At 34.8% G+C, this 27,566-nt stretch overlaps 3 protein-coding genes across 3 annotated transcripts in view; 2 read left to right on the top strand and 1 right to left on the bottom strand.

Moving 5' to 3' along the window:
• The first annotated feature begins 1,398 nt into the window (after positions 1-1,398).
• On the top strand, positions 1,399-3,078 carry LOC129952085 (MTOR-associated protein MEAK7). Its single transcript, XM_056064512.1, has 2 exons — positions 1,399-1,516; positions 1,577-3,078. Exon 2 carries the CDS (start codon positions 1,602-1,604, stop codon positions 2,919-2,921), a length of 1,320 nt encoding a protein of 439 aa, XP_055920487.1. The 5' UTR covers positions 1,399-1,516; positions 1,577-1,601; the 3' UTR covers positions 2,922-3,078.
• Positions 3,079-6,098: 3,020 nt separating this feature from the next.
• LOC129949830 (elongation factor Ts, mitochondrial) lies at positions 6,099-7,614 on the bottom strand. Its single transcript, XM_056061492.1, has 4 exons — positions 7,490-7,614; positions 7,045-7,288; positions 6,734-6,982; positions 6,099-6,665 (listed from the first exon to the last, which is right to left on the bottom strand). Exons 2-4 carry the CDS (start codon positions 7,198-7,200, stop codon positions 6,156-6,158), a joined length of 915 nt encoding a protein of 304 aa, XP_055917467.1. The 5' UTR covers positions 7,201-7,288; positions 7,490-7,614; the 3' UTR covers positions 6,099-6,155.
• Positions 7,265-27,566, top strand: part of LOC129949827 (dynein axonemal heavy chain 7) — a 44,346-nt gene continuing 24,044 nt past the window's right edge. Inside the window, exons 1-22 of the mRNA XM_056061489.1 lie at positions 7,265-7,450; positions 8,701-8,978; positions 9,036-9,462; positions 10,220-10,382; positions 10,449-10,682; positions 10,743-11,447; positions 11,522-12,396; positions 12,458-12,580; positions 12,645-12,798; positions 12,852-12,983; positions 13,039-13,515; positions 13,579-14,118; positions 14,205-14,351; positions 14,419-14,865; positions 14,932-15,045; positions 15,104-17,407; positions 17,462-17,644; positions 17,701-18,047; positions 18,437-18,566; positions 18,737-19,342; positions 19,402-19,505; positions 19,632-19,997. Of these exons, the coding sequence (XP_055917464.1) occupies positions 8,714-8,978; positions 9,036-9,462; positions 10,220-10,382; positions 10,449-10,682; positions 10,743-11,447; positions 11,522-12,396; positions 12,458-12,580; positions 12,645-12,798; positions 12,852-12,983; positions 13,039-13,515; positions 13,579-14,118; positions 14,205-14,351; positions 14,419-14,865; positions 14,932-15,045; positions 15,104-17,407; positions 17,462-17,644; positions 17,701-18,047; positions 18,437-18,566; positions 18,737-19,342; positions 19,402-19,505; positions 19,632-19,997 (8,843 nt within the window). The 5' untranslated portion in view covers positions 7,265-7,450; positions 8,701-8,713. The remainder of the gene's footprint in view (positions 7,451-8,700; positions 8,979-9,035; positions 9,463-10,219; positions 10,383-10,448; positions 10,683-10,742; positions 11,448-11,521; positions 12,397-12,457; positions 12,581-12,644; positions 12,799-12,851; positions 12,984-13,038; positions 13,516-13,578; positions 14,119-14,204; positions 14,352-14,418; positions 14,866-14,931; positions 15,046-15,103; positions 17,408-17,461; positions 17,645-17,700; positions 18,048-18,436; positions 18,567-18,736; positions 19,343-19,401; positions 19,506-19,631; positions 19,998-27,566) is intronic.

Raw genomic sequence — 27,566 nt, 5'->3', positions numbered from 1 at the left:
TTACATGGCCGGCATATTGTTGTCACAGAGTCCTTCAACACAGACAGTTAATCGTTTATAAATAAAATAAAGAGAATAAGACCTTAATGAGAACCTTGTGGAATTCCAGATTTAAATTTGAACTTCATACATAGATTCCCAAATATTTAACAATACAGAGTATGATATATCAAATAAATAAGATTGAAGACATTTTATAAAAAGTTCACTAGAACAAAGCTTTCTTATAATCTAAAACGAAAAACTCGGAGTATGAGCTTCTCAAACGTCTTTCAAAAGTCAGTAATTCATTTAAGGAGTTAGAGGTAGTAGGTCCTTTTTTTTAAACCGTACTGCTTTAGAACGATCATTTATTTAAAAACCTAGTGATTAATAAAGAATATATTCTTCTAAAGTGAGATCTTAAAAATTATTGTTTAAGTAATGAAGATGTGACAGCTACTACATCAGATTTTAATTTTACCGAAAAACAAAATATTACCAACACAAGAATTTTTTATTATTTACATTGCGCCTTTATGTCCCTCTTAACTTCACGAACTACATCTTTAAGGTCTTCAATCGATTGGTGAAGCTTTGACATAGACCTAGTTTTACATGTAACGCAAAAACAAATGCTTGATTTCTTTCAAAAATGTATTCTTTTCGTGGCGCATGGAACACTATTGGAATTGTTTTTTCTGTCATTTATGACAGTGTACGTGTTAACAAGTGCAGTAGAGCTGTCAAATTCTTGGTTAAACTTTTTTTAAATTTATATTAGTATTGGTCCAAAAAAGGGTAAATTGTTCTAGTCTTGTGAAAAGAAAAAAACAGGGGAAATTTGTTTTTTGACTGATCAAGAATATATTGATTTATTTAACCCATGGAAAACCCCATAACTTTCATTTATTAACAAACGCAACTGACTTAAGTCGATTATACACAAGGGCTCTGATCTAAGAAACTTAAAAATACGGATTGTTTATTGAGCTTTCAAGGTCTTCTGGAGTCCACCCAAAGCCTATTTTGTAAACTTATTTTTTATTTTTAAAAAGGAACATTAAAAACAAATCTCAAAAATCTGTGTCAATTCTAGCTTAAGTTAAACTAACAAACCTAAAAACGAGTGCACCCTATTGTGTCAAAAATTATGCACATATGGTGTATTTTTAAAATTATTTAATCATAGCTTTGAACTATTTTCCCACTTTTTTAAACCGGAAGAGGCAAAAGATGGCAAAATAAAAATTTAACAATTCGAACGCAATTCGTTATAAAACATTTTTAACTGCAAAAGACTTGAATGTGAACTTAGACACAAACCTCTTACAAAAATTTACTATAGATGGCAGTAAAATACGCAAAAAGAAACCGCTGTAACTATTTTCATTTTCCACCACAAAATCAGCTGTTTCCCTTGACACTCGTCACACAAGAGGAAGTCACAAGCAATAACAAGAAACTACAAAATGAAAAACTTATAAAGAAATGATAAAAAGATAAGCAAACATTTCTAACGATTAGAATTATTCTGGTAAATTATTAAATATTGTTTAATAAATATTTGTATTCAAACTGTTTTCTTTATCCATAGAAAAATATACTCATAGAATAACAATATGGGAAATCAATCAGCAAAAAGTGATAAAAGTTCACCTTTAAACACTGAGGAAACACAATTTGTCGATAATTCCTTCAAAGGACTCACGTCAAATCATGACAAACTTAAATCAGATATAATATCAACAGCCTGGTCTAATCTAGTCGATCCAGAGTATCTGGCGTATACCAAGGAAAGTCTGTTTGGTAAAACAGAAGCCATCACAAATAAGCCATATGTGGAGCACTATTACGTCGTAGTCAAGGGGAGTCTGTATGAAAAATCGAGCTACATAAATACGAGAATCTTTGGCAATCCTCTAGGAGTAGAAGGAGGCATTACGCCCGATAGTCTGCTAAAATTTGTTTCGTCCGTTGTACGAAGCTATTTCATTATGTTGGACCACAACAAGACGCCACAATATAAAAGCTGGTTGGACAGGAATGTTGTGGCCAATCGCAAGGACATCGACAACTACTCCCAGTATTTACTCAAGGACCTCATGAATGTCCAACCTGTGTCCTTAGATGAACTGGAAAACTGGCTACATTTCAATCCCCTGTGGCTGGAGATGTGGAAGGCAGTTGTAGTTTTTATTTATAGTCAAAAATCTTCCACACGTATTCCCAGCACGGCTGAATGCCACCCAAAGACCTTGCCATTCTGTGAACTGCCTCCGAACTGCAATCAACTGAAAAGCATCATGGATGTAGGCAAGATTATGTTTCTCAGTGATCAGCTTCCCACTGAATTCCGAACTAAATGGCGACTCTTGTTCAATTCCCAATTACACGGCGAGAGCTTTGCCACCTTCTTGGGAAAAATCATCAATAAAGGACCAACGGTTCTCATCATCGAAGACGAGCAGAGACATATTTTCGGAGGATTTGCTCCTCATTCGTGGAATTTACATCCGAAATTCGTCGGCAATGACACGGCACTGTTGTTCACTCTGCAGCCGACGATGCAGAGTTTCATTCCCTCGGGCTACAACGATCATTATCAGTATTTGAATACAAGTCAGCAAACAATGCCAAATGGACTCGGAATGGGCGGCCAATTTGAGTACTGGGGCTTATGGCTGGACTGTGAATACGGACTGGGACAGTCTTCGGAAACATGCACCACTTTTAAGAACTACAAACAGTTATCGGCGAACAAAGCGTTCAATGTGAGGAACATTGAGGTTTGGGCTGTTGGTGAGGAGCCCGAGAAGGAAGATGGAGATGGACCGCAAAGATCAATCCTCGACAAAAATCTAGAGGATAAAGTCATTTTGGATTTGGCTGGAAGACAGATGCATTCGGAAGGCCTTCGAGATCCTGATCTAGAAGATTAGAGGGAAAATATACCTAAAAACCTATATTTTCATTCTATGTATCCAGCATCTTTTTTTTTAGAGTTTAGCCTTTTTCTTAGCTTAAAGAAACAAAGTTGTATTATGTTCCTTAATTTAAATAAATATAGTATAACGCTTATCTGTTTAAATATTCAAAGTTCAAATGTGTTAAAGACAATTTTCACTATGGAATCTTTTGACGAGTGTGACGAGACCCATTTTGACCTCTCTTAGTTGTATCTCCTTCCCACTTTATATTTGAAAGCGATTTGAACCGTCAAAAATATACATAATGGGCAGGTTCAGACGACATAAGGGAATTGAAATTTAGTCAAGTTTCTAGTGTCTGATTGGCCAGCTGTCAAAAGTTACCTTCCAATTAAGGCAACTTAAATGGAAAGTTGACTGGAACGTTAGTCAAGAAAAATCTCCTTAATTATTAAGTCAATTCCACTTATGTCAGAATGACAGCTGATCACATGTTTATTTCAAATGAAAGTTGAACTTTATTTTCTGCACAATTCCATATTATGTAAAAGGGTTCCTTGTCAAATTAGTAATAAATTTATGTTATATTCATTTAAAATACCTGAGAAATTTTTTGTAGACAATTATGGGTTTAGCAGTTTTCTCACGATACAATAAAAGTAGAAGTTGGTGAAGAAAAGTTCCAAATTTGAAGTTTATGACACTTTACCAACTGTTAAGTTTTATTAGTAATAATTGGGCAGGTTCAGGCGACATAAGGGACTTAAAAGTAAGGCAAATTTCTAGTATCTGATTGGCCAGCTGCCAAAAAAATGCCTTCCAATTAAGGCAACTTTATTGAAAACTTGTCTGGAAAGTAAGTCAAGAAAAATCTCCCTAACTATCAAGTCAAGTCAAGTCAACTTATTTCAAAATGTCAAATGATCATGTTTTTTCATTCAAGTGAAAGCTGAGCTTTACCACTCTATAATTTTTTATTTTTTGCACAATTCCATTTAATGTTTTCTGTAAAAGGGTTCCTGCTCAATTTAAAAAAGAAATAAGAATTATTTCTTTACAATACAAAAGACAAATCGTAATCGACTTGTAGCTTGTCTGTGGAGTGGTTTTTAGACAATAATGTGTTTGGTAATTCTTGTACTTTGAATTTAAAGTTTGTGAAGTAAAGTTCTGAATTTGAAATTCATGACACTTGGAAAACTAACAAGGTGCTTGGTCAAAATTTACGCTCAAAGAATGAAGTTGACTGCAAATGAAGTCCCTTATGTTATCTGAACCTACTCATTAATTGAAATTAAAATAAAGCATTTCACTGCAAATGAAGTCCTTTTTGTTGTCTGAACCTGCCCAATATTGTTTCTAGTTTTTGTAAGTAAAATATAGTCAAGTTAGGTTCCAAGTTTGACATCGGTAACTTCTGAAAAATTAGCAAGCTGCCTTGGTCTAATTTTCACCTAAAGAATGCAGTTGACTGCAAATGAAGTCCCTTAAGTTGCCTGAGCCTAGCCATTACCTTTTAAACCTTTGTAAAGATAGCCACAAAATAATGACATTTTCATTTTTTTGTGTGAATTCATTTAGAAATGTATTCTGGGAACTTGTACATTGCCTTTTAAATTTTTCTAAACTTAAATTTTTGAATTAAAACTAATTTTTGAACTTAGTTTATGATGTGTGCCAGAACTTGTCAAAACGATACGTATGCGTTCGTAGCGATTTTTCTAGGGCGAAGTGGAAAAAGTTATTAAATAAGTTAAGTTTAATAACTTTGCATTTTTTTTAAAAGAAATTTGTATCGTTTTTCAAAATTTAAAAAAAAGCAGTAATTCGTAATGACGGAATTGTCACAAGTTTTCAAATATTGTGACATTTGTATATTTTTCTGGTTGAATTCACTTATTCACAATTTATTTTGGGAATTTTAAAAGTTTACTTTCTAAGCCAAAAATCTTTCTCTGTCTGACACAGGGACATCTATCGAGGCAAGGTACAACTCGGCTCAATGGTTTCATTAAATCAAACATTCCTAAATGTTTCTTTCACAAAATCGAAATTTAATTTCAAAACACGAGCTGTCAGTTAAGAGACTTCCATCGAAAACGTATCAGAGACCACAGTTGTGGAGTATCATGCACGTGTTGTGGAATTCTGCCACCGATCGAGACACCAGAAACTATGGAGTTTCCCATAAAATCAATTTGTTTCTGACCTAGATCTGTCAAAACAGAAATTGCACTTGTTTTTGCATTCCTTGGGGCAAAATAAATTGTTTTTTTTTTCAGATTTAAGATCAAATCTGCAGATCTGGATTTTTGGCAGATTCACCCCTCTTTGCGCCAATGTTAATATAAATATAAAAAAATGTTTAGAGGGAAATTTGACAACTCTACCGAACTCGTTGACACGCACACGAAGTTGCATTAACACAATGAAAGAAAAAACAGCTCCAATCGTGTTCCATGTGTCATGAAAAAAAATCAATCTTTGACGGAAATATGAATGTATCAATGGAAAGACCATGACAAAAAATTGCTTTCATTAGGATCACTCCGCAACTGACATCTAAGATTAGTAAGAATCACCAGACCACATAAAACGCCATATTCGTAAACCAACACACGGCCAACCAAGTGTATAGTCTACAAGCCTTTTAAGCAATTCTGTTCACGCATCACTTTAATTTTATGTAAACAATTTATTTAATTTATCAATCTGCACATTATTTTATTTCTATTCACTGTTTTGTATGTCTTTTTCCTTATTCTGAATTTCTTTGATTTTTAATAACCCTCATTGTCGGCTTATTTTTGTATATCAATTTGATAGGAAATCACAGTAATTCAAAAGTTAATAAACGGACCTTATATAAACTTGACTTTTGAAAATCAGAAACGGAAATATAGAATGTCATACTCTGGTGGATCCCATCTTGATATTTTGAAAGACTGGTTCTTCCATTTTCAATCCCATCTTTTGTTGAAATGTCGTCAGTTGGGAATTGATTTAAAATCCACTTTAACTGCCTTTGGAATCATTTAGAGAGCTTGATTAAAACCCATTTCCAAACCAATGTCTAATTATTACTTCTATCTCTAATAGAAAGTGTTCACGAAAAAAAGATTTGTCGACATTCAACGCGTTTATTTTCGATGGTGATGCATTTTCTTTCTTAAATAAAAACAACACAACTGACTTTTAACATTAAATTTGTTTATTAACTTCGACAACACCTCAACAACTCATCAATCAATTGGACATTTGTGCCTCCTCAGCCAGCTGACTCTTTGCTTCTTCGCCACATTCAAATCGTTGATAATCAATAATGTCACAATTGTTTTCCTTCAACACATCACCAACAACTTTATCCGAATCAACCAAAAACTCCTGGAAGATCAGACAAGTTTCATCGTCTTTATTTTCAACTGGCTTGTCCTTGTGTTCTTCTCCAATTTTTTTCGGATTCATTCCAACTATATGCTGACACAGGTTCTTTTGCAACTCCACGTCCATTGAGTCTCCTCTAAATGCTACAATTGTACCGTATTTTCCTACTTGAGTAACATCTGATGGGGCAATCGATGTAGATGTTGGATGTGTGTAGCCGGAAAGTTTCAAGAAATTGTTAGTTTTGAAACAGATAGCTCGCCGAATGGAGGCATTCTCTCCGACTGTTCCGATAAGCAGAGCCAAATGATCGCCGAGACTTTTGCCATCTTCGGCTTTGAGGTTTTTCAAAGCATCTGCTTCAAAACCAAGCTATACAAAAGATTAAAATTCAAATTGGAACTTGAACTTGGAAGTGGAAAAAAGAAAGAAATACAAACCTTCCATAAATCACCATCGAATTCGGTCATTTCGGTGTATTTGGCACATACTCTCGAGGCATGGTCAACGAATTTCTTAAAATGATCATTTCGAGCAACGAAATCTGTCTCACAGTTAACCTCCACCATGGCTCCAACGTTGCCCCTGATCAAGACACCAACAAGACCTTGAGCAGTTGCACGACCTTCTAGTTTTGTGGCCTTGGACCAACCCATGCTTTGTGCCTGTTCGTGAAGCCATTTCTCTGCCTGAAATGTAAAATTCTGTTATGAAGAGAAACGTGACTAAGACAACGGAAGACAGATCCTACCATAGACAAGTCATTATTGTGCATTTCGAGAGCTTTTTTGCAATTGGCAAAGGTGTAACCAGTCTTTTTACGTAACGTTGCTAGGGAACTCTTTTCGGCACCTGCAAACACCGGTCGTGTTGTATGAAGCAATCGAATGGCTTGTTTGAGAAACATTTTGCTTCTGTTTGAACTTGTTGATTTCCTTACAACGATTAAGGGTGAATTGGAAGAAACGTATCTACTTATCGACACCTAGGAAACACTGAAATCAATAGAAAAATAAATAAAATTTAGATTTTCCTTTTCAAGATTTTTATCGACTGGGAAAGGAAGTCGGTTTTGTGAGAGCATTGGAATAAGAATATAAAACACAGAAGATAAGTGAAACAATTGGAAAAGTTGATTGCAAATAATATATTGACATGTGAGTAATTAATTACATTGCTTAATTTTAATAATTTACCAGGTAATTGTGATGATTGGAAGGATATTTCAAATTGGATTTTGGTTATTGCACAATTTTTCCTGCTTCAAGAGATAATTTGACAGATTAGCTCCTTTGACAGATGGTTCATGTGTCAAAACAAAAATCGGGTGTGAAGATGGATTTGAGTTTTATTTTTCATATGAGTGGTGAATAAAAGAAAAACACTAGGTGGCGCTTATGATATTGAAACCTACAGTATGGCTTAAAAGTTCGCAGTATTGAATGAGATATTAGGTCTGTTCGGTATATTTTTTAAGAAATCAAATCGATTGCAAAGTTTGTATTTCCAATAAGAGATTTTGAGTAGTCCGTTATTTGATTAGCTGTCAAATCTTTCTACATTTGACAAGTAAGAACTACATTATTGTTAAAACGATTTAAGCATCAAAATGATCCCGATTTGTATCAAAAAACATTAACAAATTTTACGGTAGGGCTTGCAAAATTACAAGAATAATTTTTGAAAAGCGTTTCTATACTCAACGTGTCACTGTTTGTAGCGGTTTTTTGGCTAAAGATGGTAATGTGTTTGGCCCTTAGTTTTTGTTTGAAAATGAGGCTGAGGCAACTGTTACGATTTGTATAGCCTAAATTGGAAAATATTGTTGATGTCGATTTTTTATTTTCAACAAAATGGTGCCATTTAGAGATAAATGTTTTCTGATTTATCAATGCTAACCCTTCACAATCAATTTAGTCTCTTAAATATGTAATTCGAGAAATAACCAAAGACATACACATGCGCTGATCCTACAGAAGGGCTAGTATAGTAAGGGAATAGATGATATCCACACGAAGTTAGCTTACAAGAAGTCGGTTTATATAGTACTTCTGAGAGTGTTCATATAGAACTTTTTTCAGGTTATTCATTTGGATGTCTCATCAATTTATTGCGTTTCAATTTGATGATTAAACAGAGATAGCTAAGTGAGAAAGACATGAGTAGAAGCGAGATAAAGGGATGAAAATTCTAAATGACAGTTTGTCCAAAAAACTGACAGGTGTAGAAATTATTTCATGTATGCCAACCTTCAAGGAAGTTCTGAGAAATAAGGTCTAATCAGAGTTTAAAAATTGAAAAATAAGGTGTAATTCTTCTGTTTTTAGATAATCTGACATTTGAAATCGCTTAAGTCGAATAAATAGAGCATTTAATTGTTTAAACTTACCCATGTCTGTTTTTTTAGCTTGTCGATAATAATGAGTGGTCCACTCCGGTCAACTGGTGCTATTCCGAAATCCAGTCAACTACCTCCACATCCACGTCAAGCTATTCTTCAGAAAATAATCAATTCCAAAGCAAATTCTGAATATAAAACCCGTCGATTATGGTACGAATTAAATCTTCCCGAATGTACAAAGGACATTTTTAATGGCAAACGATTGAGCATGGATGAATCTGAGGTGAGACACACTCGATGTATGCAACCCAAGAGAAAACGAACTCAACGCAGTAAAAGCACAAGTAAGAATACAAAAACTCTCAATACAGTTGTATTTTATATTTTTAAATATTTTTTAGAACATCGATCTTATTTGCAAATGCGTCAAGATCGAGAGAGTTTTCGCGTGAAACTCGTTGAGTTAATTGCCCGCAAAGAACATGAAGTTGCAGATAAATCCAATGCATTTCCAAATGCTGAAGAAAAAGAAATTATGCGATATTATTATTATATAAAACATGGAATCGATACTATTCATGTATCCCCATTAAGCATAGAAGTCTTAGCTCGCATCAAAGGGATGATTCCTGAATCTTTGCTAAGATTCGATTTGGAAATGTCAGACAATTTGGCACAAATCAAATCGGATTATATTTTTGCTATGAAAAAAGCTGTCATAGATTATGTTTTAAGTAATTCATTGCAATGCGAACAGAAAGAAAAGGAACAAATAGAATCAGTTGAGAGAATCGAAGCTAAGGCAACGTTCAATAGATGGCGTTATCGGTAAGTATAGCTTTAATAAAATTAAGTTACATTAGGCGCTTTAACCTTCTGAGTCAAAGTGAAGTGTGTTTATTAGAAAACCATAAAATGATCCATTTATATGGATCAATAGTGACAATAATTCAATTCGTTAACTTTAGATGACAATTATGAGTTTTGTGATGATAAGTAAACAAACAATCCTAGTAGTTCTGTTTGTTTTTGTTATATTGTCATTTTAAGATCCGAATTAGATCTATCAACTTGAAAACTTTTGTGTCAGCTAAAGCTGTTGTTCACATGGATTACAATTTTGCATGAAAATTCATTCACTCTTAAATCTCCCAAATTCCTTTATTTATTTTTATATTTACTTTTAATTGTGAGCAATCAAGAGTTCGTCAAGTTGGAAATATCCAACGCACGTCTTGGCGGAAATGTCAGAATGATTTTGACGAAATATTTTGACGTTTCCATCTTTTAAAATGAGAAGAAGATGGGTTTAACAGTAACTAAGTGCAAAGCTAAGCATTATATTAAATTCATTTTAAAATTGAAAGTGAAAACTGGCAAAGAGACGTCTTGGAGCAGGGCTGGATCTTATAAGGAAGATCAGTTTATTAATAATTACAATTTGAAATTTAAAAACAAAATGAGTTAATTCAGAATGATTTTCAGTTTTATTTATGGTTTAAAATTTTTAGTTTTGAAAAAAAAATGATATCTCTGGTAGCATTTAAATATTGTTATAAATATCTTTGTTATTTATATTAAATAGCTATGATGAAAACCGTTCAAAAATAAAGAAAACCCTCTTTTCAATACATCGCTGTGTGGCTCACATAATGGCTCTTTGGACAACAAAGTTTAATAATATTGCCTTTATCGATGTGAATGAATTATCCGCTTATGGCGAAGCTTTTGAACTCTTCGACTTTACTGTATGAATAGAATTTTTTCTTATAGATATGAATCGTTCTGTTTTTCTTAACCAACACTTATTTCAGAACCAATGTTCAACTCAAATTGAGCATACAAAATTACTTCTAAAAGAGAATTGGTATGGAGAAATTCATAGCATTCTTTTGCGTGGACATAAAAGAAATATCCTTCCCGATGTTAGAAAACCAAAGCTTTTGGCACGATTTTATAATTGTGTGGGAGCTCTTATGACTCAACAGCTTGAAGATGTTTGTATAAGAAGTTTAACTTTGTTTGCTGATTTTATGTGTGATTATGCAGTAAGTAAAACGGACGTTCTTAACATTCAAATAAGACCCAAACTCTTTGTCTTTTGATAGAAATCAAATCCAGGTCTTAAACTGGCTATTCAGCTAGAGGATCAAGATACGCTTGTATTTAGTCCGAGTTTTAGCAAAATTAAAGAAGAAATCATGAGAATCATTGACAATATGATATTGGCCATTCAACAATTGCCTCGTGTCGAAAGTAAGCTCTATACAGATCTGAAGGTTTCGAAACAAACCTTCCTCCAGCCTGCCATTCCTGAATCGATAATTTTTACTGCTAAGCGGAAAATTTGTGATTTACTTGAAGATCAACGCATCGGACCTGAATTGCGTTTACAGGACTTCGATGAGTTTATGAGCTTGATGAATGGTATCGATGCTGATACTATTGGTCGATTCATAGAATCTGACCCACCATTTGAAAGTTATTGCAAGAAATTGATCTACTATCGACAGTTAGAAGATCGAATTGCTAAGGAAATATGGGGCGTCATTCGAATGGGTTTGTATGAGTTCCATCGTGAGGGACTCATAACAAATTTGGAGAAATTGGCAAGGTTTATGCAGCAAGAACTTCTAACAACAATGGTAAGTAATCAGCAGTCGAAGATTAGTAAGCTTGGGAAGGAATATGAGGCAATAGCGAAGAAGGCTTTGACAGTTCCGGAGAATACAGCAGAATTGATGAGTCTAAAGGCATTTGTGGCTCAAACTGAAGATCGAACGGCACCGGAAATGGAACAAAGATTGAAAGTTGTAAGTATTTACGGCGGAAGAGGTTTAATTAGAAGTTCTGCTGAATGTGAATTTTTGATTTCCTTAATATTCAGAACATGGATCACATTCTTTGGCTCATGGACAACATGCTGTACACCCCATTGGAAATAAAGAACAACAGCAATACTTTCCAATGGTTTCTCCAACTGCCTTCGGTTTTCAAAAAACATCGTGAAATTATTGCTGACAAAACAATCGAATATCAAGAACTTCTCAAAAAGCGCATAGAAGCGTTTCGACGTGATTTACAAAACTACAACGAACAAGTTCAAGATTATGAAAACTGGGGTGACATTAAGAGTCTGCTTAAGTACAAGAGACGTGCCACAGTGCTTGACAATCGCTTGATCGTTGCTATGGACACAATTGATAAAATCAATGAAGAAGAAACATCATTCGGGTGGGATTTGTCGCAATATCCAATTCGAAAGAAAACCCATGATCATTTGATGCCATTCAAGAAACTCTACGATGCTGGTCAGGAATTTATGGATAAACATGATTTGTGGATGCATTCACAGGTGGGAACCTATGATCCGGACGATATTGATAATGAAGTATCGACAACTTATCGAGTGATTCAGAAGCTTGATAAGCAGATGAGTGATAAACCACAAACTATGCAGCTGGTCCATGAGATTAAAGAAGAAATCGATGCTTTTAAGCTTCACATGCCGATCATAAGTACTCTTGGCAATCCTGGAATGAAGACCCGTCATTGGGAAGAAGTCTCTGAAATTATTGGCTTCCCCATAAAAGTCTCTCCCGAATTGACGCTTGAAAAGATTATTGAATATCAGTTGGAGGACTATTTACCTAAGTTTGAGACGATTTCAGAAAGTGCCACCAAAGAAAACAATCTCGAAAGGGCTATGTGTAAAATGGTTAATGAATGGGAAGAGATGTCATTCAGTGTGTCACCCTACCGGTAAGCGGTTTGAAACTTTGATATTTTATGGTTCGGAAACTGGATTTTTGTATGTTTGCAGAGATTCTGGAACCTTCAAACTTGCTGCTATTGATGATATTCAGGTACTTTTGGACGATCAAATAATAAAAACTCAAACAATGAAGAGTTCACCATACATAAAGCCTTTTGAGGAAGATCTTTTGTAAGTTAAAAAGGTCTTGAGTAGGGTTAATACTGGAGGGTTGATGTTTTTTAATATTTTCCAGAAAATGGGAAGCAAAGCTTATGCTTCTCCAAGATATTCTCGATGATTGGTTAAGAGTTCAAGCCACTTGGATGTATTTAGAACCGATATTCTCTAGTCCTGATATTCAACAGCAAATGCCAGAAGAAGGGCGAAGATTTAGCGCTGTTGATAAGGTAAAAATGTTATGTAATTGTATACCACACTTTCTAACTTAAGTCTTTTCAAGATATGGAAAGATCTAATGAAAATTGTAGCCGCTGATCCTCGAGTGATGTCTGTTGTGGAAATTGAGAAAATGTCCGAAAAGCTTAAGAAGGCTTTCAATCTTCTAGAAGTCATTCAAAAAGGACTTAATGCGGTACAAATTTCAAGATCCTCATATTTGAACAAGTTTAATCCTTATGTTCTTTTAGTACCTTGAGAAAAAACGTCTCTACTTCCCTCGGTTCTTCTTCCTATCGAACGATGAACTTTTGGAAATTCTTTCTGAAACCAAAGATCCCACTAGAGTTCAACCACATCTTAAGAAATGTTTCGAAGGCATTGCTACTCTTAATTTCACAGAAGCTCTAGAAGTTACAATGATGCGTTCATCAGAGAAAGAAGAAGTTCAACTGGTTGAGGTTATATCAACAGCAAAAGCTCGAGGTCAAGTGGAGAGATGGCTGCTGGAACTTGAGATTTTCATGAAGAAAAGTATACATTTCAAAATTCGACAAGCTTTTGAAAGCTATCCGAGTACTCAGCGTGATAAATGGGTTCTAATATGGCCTGGACAGACAGTTCAGTCGATTTCGTTGACCTATTGGACAGCTGAGATAACAGAGTGTTTCTTCACCGAAAATCCAGTTGATAGTTTGGCTAAATATTTGGAAGTTTGCAAGGCTCAGGTAAAGTATCCCAAAAGAGTGGGTCCTCATTTATGTATGTTTTGAAATTTCTAACTTTGACAGATCATGCGTATTGTGGATCTCGTTCGTGGAGATCTCAGTCTTCAGAATCGAATAACGCTTGGAGCTTTAGTTGTGTTGGACGTCCATGCTCGAGATGTGCTAGCCGAAATTTGTGAGAAAGAAGTCTCCGAGCTGAATGACTTCCAGTGGCTTTGTCAATTGAGATATTATTGGGAAGATGACAATTTAGATACTCGAATGATAAATTGTAGTTTGAAATATGGGTACGAATATCTGGGCAACACAACTCGATTGGTTGTCACCCCATTGACAGACCGTTGCTACCGGACTCTATTTAGTGCCTTGCATTTACATCTTGGTGGAGCACCAGAAGGTCCAGCCGGAACTGGAAAGACTGAAACGACTAAGGATTTAGCAAAGGCGGTTGCTAAACAATGTGTTGTTTTCAATTGTTCCGACGGATTAGATTATTTGGCTCTGGGGAAGTTTTTCAAAGGATTGGCCTCGTGCGGAGCGTGGTCGTGCTTTGATGAGTTCAATCGAATTGATCTGGAGGTACTTTCGGTTGTAGCTCAACAGGTAAGCTCAAAATATTGCTTGGGTAGACATTTCATGCTTCTAACTGTAATCTTCGTACTGTTTGCTTCATGGCTCATACTTTCTAGATATTGACAATTCAACGAGGAATAAATTCAGGCCAACCAACTATGGTCTTTGAAGGAACTACTCTTAAGCTCGATCCAACTTGTGCTGTCTTTATCACCATGAATCCAGGTTATGCTGGTCGTTCAGAATTGCCTGATAACTTAAAGGTAACTCTTAACCTTTTTAACTCGAAGAAGTTCAAACTTAAAACAAAGCTAAATCTTATTTTCCAAGGCTCTTTTCCGATCAGTAGCCATGATGGTTCCGGACTATGCTTTGATTGCCGAAATCGAGCTCTATTCGTATGGCTTCCTGAGTGCTAAACCATTGGCTGTGAAGATCGTAGCAACCTACAGACTGTGTTCGGAACAATTAAGTACGCAATCGCATTATGATTATGGCATGCGAGCTGTTAAATCGGTCTTAAAAGCTGCTGGTGCTCTAAAGCTTCGTTATCGTGATGAAAATGAAGATATTCTAGTGTTGAGATCGATCAAAGATGTTAATCTTCCTAAATTCTTGAATCAAGACGTCCCTCTGTTTCAAGGCATCACCTCGGATTTATTTCCAGGAGTTAAACTACCGGAATCGGATTATGTACTTTTTAATGAGTGTGTGAAGAAGGCTTGTGAGAAGAATAACAAACAATGTACGGAATTCTTCTTGGAAAAAGTTCAGCAAGTAAGAATCTTAAGTCCTGGTATCCATGTATGTTTCTTGATGGTGCTTTATTTTACTCTATTCAAGCTCTATGAAATGATTGTTGTTCGTCATGGCCTGATGATAGTTGGTCTTCCATTTGGAGGGAAAACAACTTCGTATAGAATACTTGCCGAAGCTCTACGTTACATGGAAGAAATTGTAAGCCTGATTTTCTTCTGTATTTTGTGAAACAGTTTCTTGAGTTTTTGTTTTGCAGGATGGTAGCGAAAATGGAGCAATTTACACCGTCATGAATCCCAAAGCCGTAACAATGGGTCAGCTCTATGGACAATTTGATATGGTCTCCCATGAATGGAGCGATGGTATTCTAGCTGTAAGCTACCGAGAATTCGCAGTTTCAGTGACACCCGATAGAAAATGGTTGATATTTGATGGACCGGTTGATGCAATTTGGATAGAAAACATGAATACTGTCCTGGATGACAACAAAAAGCTATGTCTCATGTCTGGAGAGATTATCCAGCTTGCTCCAACAACGAATCTAATATTCGAACCAATGGACCTAGAGGTGGCCTCACCAGCAACTGTGTCTCGCTGCGGAATGATTTACATGGAACCAAATTCTCTTGGTTGGGAGCCTTTGGTTACCTCATGGAAGAACACTCTGCCAGCTGCGTTCCACGCTGTCAGCAAACAGCTTATATCGATGTTATTTTCAAGATTTTGTCCGATATTGTTGTGGCTTGTTCGTAAGGGTGGTCTCCGGGAGATTTCTGCAACTTCAGATGCTAATTTGATAAACTCCTTGATGAATATTTTCGACTGTTACATGGACGATTTTTCGGACGAGCAATATGTGCAAAGTTTGTCCGATCTAGATGTACGAGCACAGATCGAAGGAGTGTTCTTCTTCTCGTGCATTTGGTCAATAGGAGGAGCTTTGGACTCAGCAAGTCGAGATAAATTTTCCATTGTCTTTCGAGGCTTAATGGAAAAGATCTTCCCGGTTAGTGTGTATGGAACTTTCTCTATTCCAGACGAGTTGCAGGTGCCAGCCCTGACAAAACCTTTTATATTTCCCATACCAAAGCCGGGAAGTGTTTTTGACTACCGATTCATCAAGGAGGGCAAAGGCAAGTGGAAGCCTTGGGAAGACGAAGTGGCTGCTGCTGCTCCCATTCCTCGAGACATGCCAGTCAATCAAATAATAATTACCACAAGTGAAACTGTTCGGGTGGCGGCAATTTTGGACCTACTGATACGACATGGAAAACCTCTGATGCTGGTGGGAAATACTGGAACTGGCAAGAGTTGCTACGCAATTGATTATCTGCTGAAAAAGGCAGACACTGAGGTGTATAAAGCTTTGTTTATAAATTTCTCAGCCCAGACCTCAGCCAATCAGACACAGGATATCATTATGGCTAAATTAGATAAACGAAGAAAAGGTGTCTTCGGTCCTCCATTGAACAAGAAGTGTGTTGTTTTTGTCGATGATGTTTCGATGCCTCTCAAGGAAACGTATGGAGCTCAACCGCCAATAGAACTTCTCCGAATGATGCTCGATCATTGGATGTGGTATGATCGCAAAAACATTGTACCACTCAAGCTGATTGATATCCAAATGGTGTGTGCCATGGGACCCCCTTCGTCGGGAAACACTGTTACACCCCGGTTTCAACGGCACTTCAACGTTCTGGGAATAGATGAATTCAGTGATTCAATCTTAAAAGTCATTTTTGGCAAAATAGTTCTGTGGCATTTGGATACGAGAGGTTTTTCAAAAGAATTTGATCCATGCATCGATGAGATTGTCAATGCCACTTTGGATGTATACAACAAGGCCAAGCTGAATCTTTTGCCTACACCAGCAAAGTCACATTATCTTTTTAACTTGAGAGACTTTTCGCGAGTGATTCAGGGGGTCTTACTTTCTGTGCCAGAAGCCACCGAGGATCTAAACTCGATGCGGAGGCTTTGGGTTCATGAAGTTCTGCGGGTGTATGGAGATCGTTTGGTCGACGATATCGACCGGTCATGGCTTTTTAGTTGCGTGTGCGAACAAATGGAGGTTCACCTCAAGTCCAAGCCGGTGGAACTATTCTCAAGATTCATTGAAAAAAAACGTGACTTGGAAGAGAATGACTTACGAAAATTGATGTATTGTGACTTTACCAATCCCAAAGCCGATACCAAGAACTATGTAGAAGTTGAAGATCCCGAAGAGCTACGCTCTATTGTCGAGACTTATCTTGTGGAATTCAATAATATGTCGAAGAAACCAATGGACTTGGTATTGTTTCGTTTTGCCATCGAGCATTTATCTAGAATTTGTCGGATTATAAAACAACCTCGTAGTCATGCCTTGTTAATAGGAGTAGGTGGATCTGGACGGCAGAGTTTGACCCGCTTGGCATCGCATATTTGTGACTACGAATTGTTCCAGGTCGAGATCACTCGACAATACGGACCAAACGAATGGCATGAAGATATCAAATTAATATTGAAGAAAATCAGTGCTTCAGATTTACATGGAGTGTTTCTGTTTACAGATGTTCAAGTAAGACTGTTCTAATCTTCCGAAAGTAGCTTTGTCAAGAATTCTGCTTTTTAGATAAAAGACGAATCATTCCTTGAAGATGTGAATAATCTTCTTAATTCTGGTGAAGTTCCAAATCTCTTTACAAACGAAGAAAAAATAGAAATCTGTGAAAAAATGCGCCAAATTGACAAACAACGTGATAAAGCTGTTCAGACTGACGGAAGTCTTGTAGCACTTTTTAACTTTTTCGTTCAGGTATGAAAAAAGTTTTTGCCCTTGTCTTCAATTTGAATTATACATTTTTTCGTTAGGTTTGCAAAGATCAACTTCATATCGTCCTCTCGATGTCTCCGATAGGGGAAGCTTTACGAGTTCGTGTTCGAAAGTTCCCATCGATTGTCAATTGTTGTACTATTGATTGGTTCCAACCCTGGCCTGCAGATGCACTCTTGGCTGTTTCGACTCGTTTCTTAGCGAAAGAAGAACTAACCGATTTGGAACGTAAGGCCGCTATAGACATGTGCATGGATTTTCATACTTCAACACAAATATTATCAGAAAAGTTTTACTTGAGATTGAAACGTTACAATTATGTAACACCTACATCATACTTGGAATTGATTCAGACTTTTAAGGGCTTGTTGGGAGCTAAGAGAAGGTAAGTTTTGTGGGCATATATAGGGCGTAGAGGGTGCTATAAGTGAGACTTACCAAACTGAAACTGACATTTTGATAGGATCAGAAATAAACAGAAAGAGAATAAGCTATTAAATTTGACAGCTGGGTTATAAGTTTTAGTACGGTTTTGACATTTGTGCTTGACAATTATTACAATTTTGCTTAAAAATTAAAAAAAAAAACTGTAAGCAGGTTTGGGTGCTATAAGTGAGACTTACCAAAGTCAAACTGATATTTTTATCAGAAATTAACCGAAAGAGAATAAGCTTTTAATTTTGGCAGCTGGGTTTAAGTTTAAGTTCGGTTTTGACATTTGTATTTGACAATTATTACAATGTTGCCTTATTTTTGAATTTACTTATTTTCCAGGACAATCACTACGAATCGAAGTCGATATCTAACAGGAATATCACAATTGGACATTGCATCGCAGCAAGTCGGTGTTATGAGTGAAACATTATTGGCTTTGGAACCAAAATTAAAAGTTGCTTCAGAAACTGTAAGTTTAATTTATCTAAGTTTGACATTGTATTTTTAAAGCATTTCGAATTGCGCCCAAAATTTAGAATCTCTAACTCAGTTAGTTTGACAATTGGCTCTTGGTCAAGCTCAATAGTATTTCGTCACTTTTCTACCATATAATAATTTCCTCTTATTTATTCAAAAAAGGTCGCTGAACAAGTGGCCAAAGTTCAGAAAGACAGTGAAGCCGCTGCAAGTCAACGTGAACTAGTCAAACAAGACGAAGCAGTTGCCTCTGAACAAGCAGCCAAAGCTCAGGCAATCAAAGACGACTGTGATGTTAGACTTGCTGAAGCTTTACCAATTCTTAACTCAGCCTTAGCAGCCTTGAATACTTTAACAACCGCCGATATTGCTGTTGTCAAAACAATGAAAAGTCCACCAATCGGTGTGCGAATTGTCATGGAAGCTGTATGCATTTTGAAAGATGTCAAACCCGATCGTGTCGCTAATCCCTCCGGGGTTGGCATGATCGAAGACTACTGGGGTCCATCGAAGAGAGTGCTTGGTGACATAAAGTTTCTCGATAGTTTGCTAAATTTCGACAAGGACAATATTCCACCGGCGATCATCAAGAAATTGCAAGATCGAATTTTGACAAATGAAAACTTTGATCCAGATAAAATTAAGTCGGCTTCGACGGCCTGTGAGGGGTTGTGTCGATGGGTGATTGCTTTGACGAAGTATGATGTGGTAGCCAAGGTTATCGCTCCGAAGAAGATTGCTCTTGCTGCAGCTGAAGCTGAATATAATGTAAGTGATTTACGGAAGTTGGTATAAGTTTAAACACCCTGTTTTTTGTTTTGCATTAGGCCGCACAAAAACTACTCGCAGAGAAGCTTGCCCAACTTGCTCGTGTCGAGGCTAGTCTGGCGGAAATACAAAAAATGCTCGATGAACAACTGCGCCAATTTAAGTAAGTACTCGTATAGGCATATACAAAACTCCAAACCTACATATAGAAAGTGTCCATGATAATTTCCTAGAAAATATAATAAACCCTACACTTACAACAACACTCTCTACTCCTCGATTATTATAGGAGCCTTCAACTCGAACATGAATTGGTAACAAAAAAACTTAATCGTGCACAGGAACTCATTAGCGGATTGGGTGGTGAGCGCACCCGCTGGTTGGAGGCAGCAAGGATACTAGATGAAACGTACCACACCTTGACCGGGGACGTGCTCATTGCTTCCGGTGTTGTCGCGTATCTGGGGCCATTCACCATCGATTTCCGTGTCAGTCAGATCCGGAAATGGGTAACGAAATGCACTTCGTTTGGCATCGTCTGCAGCCAGGACTTTCAATTACAACAAGTGCTGGGGGATGCTGTGGAAGTTCGCGCTTGGAACATCTGTGGCCTCCCAAGTGATTCGTTTTCCATTGAAAGCGCTATTATAATGAGGTAAGCATGTAAGAGCATCATGACTATGATGATGGTTGGCTGTTTTTTTTTTGTTGTTGTTATTGTTGATGTTGTTAGTGTAAACGAGTGTGATGATGCTTTACTAAAATGGAAACCAAGCTCATTTTTTCTTTGTTCCCAACTCACTTCGCGGTCCAGCGCTAGAGCTAGAGTACGTGCCTGGGTGGTGCGTGTGAGTTGTTTCTTCCTTTTTTTTTATTTGCGTGTTCTTTGTTGAGGGGATGATTCAGTCGTTCGGTAAAGTAGTTCGGGATGATTCTATAGTTTTTTTTTGTGTTGTATCCTTCTTTAATTAATTCTCGCCTTACGGCGCACAACACTACATCTGCTACATGCTACTCTTGCATTAACTACACGCTGATGACGCGCCGGCCGCGTGTAATGGTGATATGGCGATGGCGACCGTAGAAGCTGTATAGTTATAGCTACTGTAGCACGGATGCTATTTGCTGTTCCTGTTAAGGACGACGACGACGAGGATGTTGATGCCGATGCGATGGTGGATCAAAAGAATTGATTAATGTTGTACGCTAGATTAGGAAAAAGTTTTTCATTCTCGTCTAATTTGTCACACAGAGTGGGTTTCCTATTTCTGTGTGTTCTGGTTGTGCATCAACCCTACTCCCTGACGGCTTTTGCAATACCTTTTCTATATATGTAATAGTTTTGTACTCCTGCACTATAATGTTTGTGTGTGGGATTATTATTAAAGAGGATACGAATTTGTGAATGACAAAGGGTGGGATTAGGTATTCGCCTAATGCTCTCTAAGGATTGACAGTTGTGTTTTCCTTTTTTCGTCCTGTTGTGTTTTATTCTTTTGGTGGTGCAATATTCTTATTCCTATTCCTATTCCTATTCGACTCGACCCTAGAGACCTTATCCTCTGGTAATAGTTAAGCAAATGAAAAGTATTATTTTGTTTTGTTTTCTTTTCTTTTTGTGTGTCCAGATCCAGATCCAGAAGCGCAATCCATCCCTGAAACTGCTCCTGGCCCTGATGCTTTTTGAACTAAACAAAATTGATTTTTTTTTTGGAAATGTCAGGGTTCGTCTTCTGAAAAGAGATTAATCCGAATTGTGTGCGAATAGGGCAAATATTTGCTGTTCGACGACGATGTTGTTTGTACACATGAGCTGCTTCATTTTAATAGGACACGTTTGTTGTAAAAGACGAACATATCGTAAGGGGGGGAATGTTGTAAGGGACTTTTTAGGAAAAACAAAACAACTTTATATTACCAGCAGAGTTCTATTTATATTAAGTATACATTTGTGTAATGTTGAAATGATGGATTTGAAATTTGTAATATCTTAAATTTTATTTATTTTAAATTTGACAGGAAGTACAACTTCTGAATTTACTATTTCTTATCATTGCGTCGGCGATGGCGGTGTTTTCTGAAGTAAAAAAAAAACATAGAACATTCTTCTGACAATAAATAGGCTTATTGGAAAACCTTGTCAATGTATCTTTCAAGAGTGTACTTGTTGGATGAGTTATAAAATGTTATGCTAACATAAATGTTCATTATAGAGCTCTACAAAGTAAAGCTTTTTACTAATATTACAAAGAACATAAATTCCAATAAAGTTTTTCTGTTTTTATCAAACATTAGTTTAAATGATAGATCCTGTCATTAAGGAGAAAGTTTTTAAAAGCTCATAAAATAGGACATTTTTTTTATGGGCCAGATGGTGTTAAATTGAGTTACTGGCTGAATTTAAGAAATTATCTTATGAATGCATAAAAGTGACAACGACAAGTGAGACTTCTTTTTGGGAATTTTCCTTAAAACAAACTTTAAAAAAAGAAAAAGAAAAATACCACCTTTGACCAATTAAAAAAAAAAAAGACTGGGATGCGACCCACACTGATAACTTCCCATCCCGTCTGTCGATTTGTCTTGCTTAAAAGTTTGTCTATATGTACTTGTATCAATTTTTACCAAATTTGCGTACTATTTTGTGTAGATTTCATTTTTTATGAAAAAACGGACTGTTGGATTTTTATATAAAAATTACTGAATATCGAAACCAACATTTTCAGTGAAATAAAATAAGTTTGAAACCAATATTTTTAATTTTTGAAAAGCTATTTGAGTCGAAAGTAAATTTTTACCAAGTTTTAGTACCTATTGTTTTTTTTCGATTTTTTTCAAAATTTTATTGAATGTTGAAAAAATATTTCTTATTAGATAAAATTAAATTTTAAGCCAATATTTCAAAGTTTTAAAAAGATATTTGAGTCGAAAGTCAATTCTAACCAACTTTTATTAAATTTTTTTAGGTTTTTAATTTTTTGTCAAAAAACTGTCAATTCGATTTTTTTCAAAATTTTACTGAATGTTGACAACAATATTTTTTGAAAGATGAAAGTAGTTTAAAGCCAATATCTCAAAGCTTTGAAAAGATATTTGAGTCGAAAATCAATTTTTATCAACTTTTATTAATTTTTTTTTAGGTTTTTATTTTTTTATAAAAAAACTGTCAATTCGATTCTTCTCAACATTTTTCAGAATGACAATATTTCTTATGAGATAAAATAAGTTTGAAGTCTAAATTTCAAGTTTTTGAAAAGATATTTGAATCGATATTCAGTTTTTACCAACTTTGAGTAATGTTTTTTTTTAGATTTTTATTTTTTATAAAAAAAACTGTGAATTCGATTTTTATCAAAATTTTATCAGATGTCAAAAATATTATTCGTAGTTGCACAAAATTGTTTTGGAGATGAATTTATATTTAAGTAGTAAAATTTTGGAGGTGACAAATTTTTTGTTTTCAGTTTTTTTGATTTATAAAAAAAACCGTTAAATGGATTTTTTTCAAAAAATATATTTCTTTGAAATCACGTTACAATATACTATATAAAATTTAATTTAAGTCTCTAGCGTTTTTGGTTCGTAAGATATTTAGGGTTAACCAAAATTTTCACCTTTTTTTCAAACTGCTATGGTAAAAAAACCACCCACTCAATTTTCTTTAGAGCCCTTTCTGCATCTTTCTGCCTTATTACCTGTATAACGAAATTTATTTGAAGTCAATATCTCTACTGGTTCTTGAGCTATTGACGACGAAAAACACGTCACGAACATACGTACACACGCACGCACAGACATCTTTCTAAAAATCTTTTATTTCGACTCTAGGGACCTTGAAACGTCGAGAAATGTCAAAATTTTCAATTTGCCAAATCGGACCCATTACAATAACTTCCTATGTGAAGTCAACAATAACTAATTTTTAGAATTTTAAGTCACTAATTTTTGGTTCCGAAAATAAAGCTTAAAAAGAGGCTGAAAAGTGACCCACACTTGTAACTTTCCATCCGTGCTTTGTCTTAAACTTTAACAAAATATCAATAACAATATTTTGTGTGACATGAGACATTTTAAGTCAATATGTTTCTTCGTTCTATCATTTTTTTTAAAATTGTTGTTTTTTCGGTTCTCACGTTTAGTCGAACATCAATTTTTATCAATTTTAGTAGATTTTTTTTTTAAGTTTTTATTTCTTATATGAAAAAATACAAATAACATTTTTCTTAGACCACTTTCTTTCGTTAACAACAAAATTTTGCATAGAATTGAATGATTTTGAAGTCAATACATGTGTTTTTTTTGGAAAATCTATCAATAGTAAAGTATGATTTTACTCGAATAATGTAAATAATATCCGTAGTATGAAAACTACCGATAAAAGTTAAAGTAGAATCTTATTACGGATGGGTTTTTGACATTTATACGAGTCTCGAATGGATCTCATGTGATTTCGTTCTCAATTGTTGGTACGATTGATATTGCATTTGTATCTCGATGGCTGTGTTCGTTGAGTAGTTGTGCATTTTTAATCAAGTGTTTTCCATTGGGAATCAAATCAATAGAATAACTGGGCTTATTTCGCAAGACAAAACAATAGAAAAGATAATTAAGTTTTGCTATGTTTCCACCAAAGGTTTATCTCAGATTAGATAAAATAAATGTTTTTGGTATTTTTACCACACAAGAAGATTTAAAAATGATTAAGTTTGACAGCTCTTCCTAAATGCAATTGGTGTTTCGATGTGTGAAGTGCAAGCTTGAATCGTGTTAAACAATGAAGAATATGCTACCTACTCCACGTGCATTTTTGTTTAAATTTGATTAAAACAAAACTATATTTTTTCTACACAAACATGCAAAAAAAAGACTAGAATGTATTATCTGTAAAACCAACTCCTCCACAAAGGGTTTTCTTCACAAATTTTGACTTGACTTCCCGACCGGAATCGAGTCGAATTAAGCTCATTTGACCTCGATTCAGGTATATAAAGAATTGAGGCGAAATTCAAGCCCTCTTCAATACCACGTGGTAATGTTGTAATCTTCTTAAAGTTTTTATTTTATGTCAAAGCTGCAATTGTAAATTAACTTTTTTTAAAGAATCTCAATTTCCAGATGTTTACTTATAATTTCTTCTTGAAAATTGTCCAATTTATTAGTTTTAGTAATGTAGTTCTTTTGCTGAACTTAATTTAAATTTTAATTTTTCACAAAACTTTCTTCTATTTGTGTTTTTTTTATTATTATTCTGACAGATCTTCTTTTAGTTGTACCAAATTTTTAATACAAAAATCTGGCTACTGCCGATGCGTTTTCTTGGGATTTTTTTACTATACTTTTTATAGAGTGCCAAAAAAACACGGGTAATGTTTTCTTTTATTCACAAGGTATCGAGAATCGAACATCAATTTTTACTAATATTGTTTAGAATTTTTTTAATAAAATAAAATTTTTCTGAATCCAATATTTTTTATTTTTGAAAAAGAAGTTAAAAAAAAGTTGGTCCACAATTTGGTACGTCTGTCCTCGCTTCTACATCCCAAACCATTGAGTCAATTGAGTTCAAGCATAAAAATTAAGGTTTTTTTCTAAGACTGAAAATAACACTAGTCCCCATACAAATTTTTAAGTCAAAAATTGAAAATTCGAATTTTCTCAAAATCAAACAAATAGATTTTTAATACATTTACTCAAATTTTGTTCTTTACACTTTTTTAATTGACAAATACTTTTTGAATTGCTTTGGGAGGGTACTTTTATTTTGTTTTTATGTTTTCTTAAGAACTAAGAAAACGATTTCAATATTTTTTTTCTGTACAAGCTCTTATACTGTTTGAATAGTATTTGATGATAAAAAATATCGTCGTTTTTTTCGATTTGAAAGAAAAATATTTTTGAATTTTTTTTAGTATTCGATATCTCGAAAATGCGTTAGCACTTTTTAAAGAAATTTGAATGTAAAACGTATATTTATAAGCACTATAAAACTGCACACAAAAATAAAATGTAAGAGTAAATTAAACAAATTTATTTTATTTTATTTGAAAAATTAAACCGCTAACGTTTTTTGAAAAAAAATCAATAAATCAAGGTTATTTTGATGAACTAAATTGTATTTACATTTTTGAAGGCAAAGTTATTTTATAAGTTCATTTTCAAATTCAAGTTATAAGTATTATTTATACACAGATTTTTTGGATACATGAACAAGTTCGTGCGATCCAATCGTGCATTTTATTTAAATTGCTGAAATAAAAACCACCTGCTCAATTTATTTAAAAGCCCTTTCAATATATTTTGATGTTATTATCCAAAAAAAAACAAAATATATTTCAAGTCGATATCCCTACTGGTTCATGAGATATAGACGAAGAAATATGATACTCCAAAAATGGAGACATACGAACACACCCTACAAATCTTTAATTTAGATTTTAGGGACTTTGAAACGTCGAGAAATGTCAAAATTTCCAATTCAACAAATCTGACAGATTGCAATAACTTCATATAAATAAATAAAATTGGGTGGCGCAACAGTCCGTAGTGAACCAGGGCCTAGTGACTTACAACTCTCAACCATTCCTGTGTGCGAGTACTGTTGTCAGGGATGGAGGGGACCTACTGTTTATATGCCGAATCCGAACGGCTAATTTGAGAAAACACTTTTTCGTGACAAGAATTACTCTTGGAAAATTTGTCAATTGCTCGCAAGAGGCAGTACCCGTGAAGAAAACTTTAGGTGGCACAGGCAGGGATCGAACCCAAGACCTCTCCAACGCACTAACTATCATACCACGGGTGCTACATAACTTCATATATTAAGTTAAAAATCGGTTATCATTCAAAAAAACAGGGACCAATGAAAACTTTTGATCGAGCATACCAAACAGTCACTTTGACACATGTTCAATCACTTGTTTGTTTTGCAAGAACTATATGCGTTTTAATATATGTTTGGTATTAATAATTCATAGTTTTAGGGCTTTTTCGAATGCTAAGCGATTCATAGTCGTTAAATGCAAACATTCAATTAATATAGTTACACTTCGAATACAGCTGAGTTTGACAGGTATCAAATGACAGTGCTACCAACTAAACACCACGCTATGTAATGTAGGTTAAACGACGTTGCAAATTGTAAGAGAACGTTCATTTTGTGCATTTTACATTTGCACTCATCTATTGTCACAATAAGGGAATTATATCGATACGTGTAGATCGATCTTCCCAACAGAATTTAAGTAAAAGAAACCATTAATCTGAACTTTTCTTTTCTTATTTAATGTTTTTGATTAAAAAATAAAAATTAAAGAAAAACGTAAATTTGAATATCCGTAGTAATTATGTGTATCTTAAAAGCTCTGAACCTGAAATCGAGTAATCCTTAACTCACCGCAAAAGCAGACATATTTCGAAAAAATTTACGGATAAAGCAAGTCCTTTCAGAAATTAAACAGAAGGATTAGGAGATTTGACCTAATCCCAATAAAAGAAACCAAAAGAGGTGTTCGAATTTAAGATCTAAGAACAAAGGATCTTTGTCAAAAAATGTATGATTGCAAGAATACAAAATTCACGAATCATTTGTCTATAGCTTTCGACTTATTCACTATAATTTTGGCATGGCTTTCGGATTCAAAGAAACTAGGTCGAAGATGCCTCATGTTAATTGCTAAAAACATTGAATTTTTCGTAATGTAAACGGAGTCTCTGCAAAAGAGTTGCACACTGGAGATAATTTGACGGTGAAAGTTCTCTATAAGTTAAACGAACAGAGCTAGAATTTTGGAAACAATTTTCCATGTTCTTTTCCCAAAATATACTATTTCGGTTAAATAGTTAAAAGAACAGCATATATTATAGTAAAATACGAATTTTAGTGTTTGCAGAATGTCAATATTTAATATAAAAGTCCACTTTTGAATATTACAGAAAAACCGTGGCATATTCATAGACAAATCGTCTAATCCAATGTTCCTGTTAATTTAAAAAAAAAGGAATTATTTGACATATAATGAATGCAATATTTTGAAATAAATTTCTAACATATTTTTCACATCTAATTTCAAGATTTGTATTCAATAGAAACCCATTCAACTCATTTCTTATGTGGCGCCCAACAATAGATTTTGCCCGACAAGTTTAAATAATAGTTAGGACAAATGTCAATTTGTGTTTTATGTACTTTCGATTAGGTATTACCCGTTTAAAGTAATAGAAAAAA

This window comes from Eupeodes corollae, chromosome 3, assembly GCF_945859685.1.
Source record: "Eupeodes corollae chromosome 3, idEupCoro1.1, whole genome shotgun sequence".
NCBI lineage: Eukaryota > Metazoa > Arthropoda > Insecta > Diptera > Syrphidae > Eupeodes > Eupeodes corollae.
This window is presented reverse-complemented; position numbering and strand designations above follow the sequence as displayed.

Bases quoted from the DNA above. Each gene is read 5' to 3' on its own strand.
- LOC129952085 (XM_056064512.1), top strand. From the start codon at position 1,602: ATGGGAAATCAATCAGCAAAAAGTGATAAAAGTTCACCTTTAAACACT.
- LOC129949830 (XM_056061492.1), bottom strand. From the start codon at position 7,200: ATGTTTCTCAAACAAGCCATTCGATTGCTTCATACAACACGACCGGTG. The intron at 6,983-7,044 runs GTAGGATCTGTC...TTTACATTTCAG, and splicing joins ACAATAATGACTTGTCTATG to GCAGAGAAATGGCTTCACGA. The intron at 6,666-6,733 runs GTTTGTATTTCT...TCTTTTGTATAG, and splicing joins TCGATGGTGATTTATGGAAG to CTTGGTTTTGAAGCAGATGC.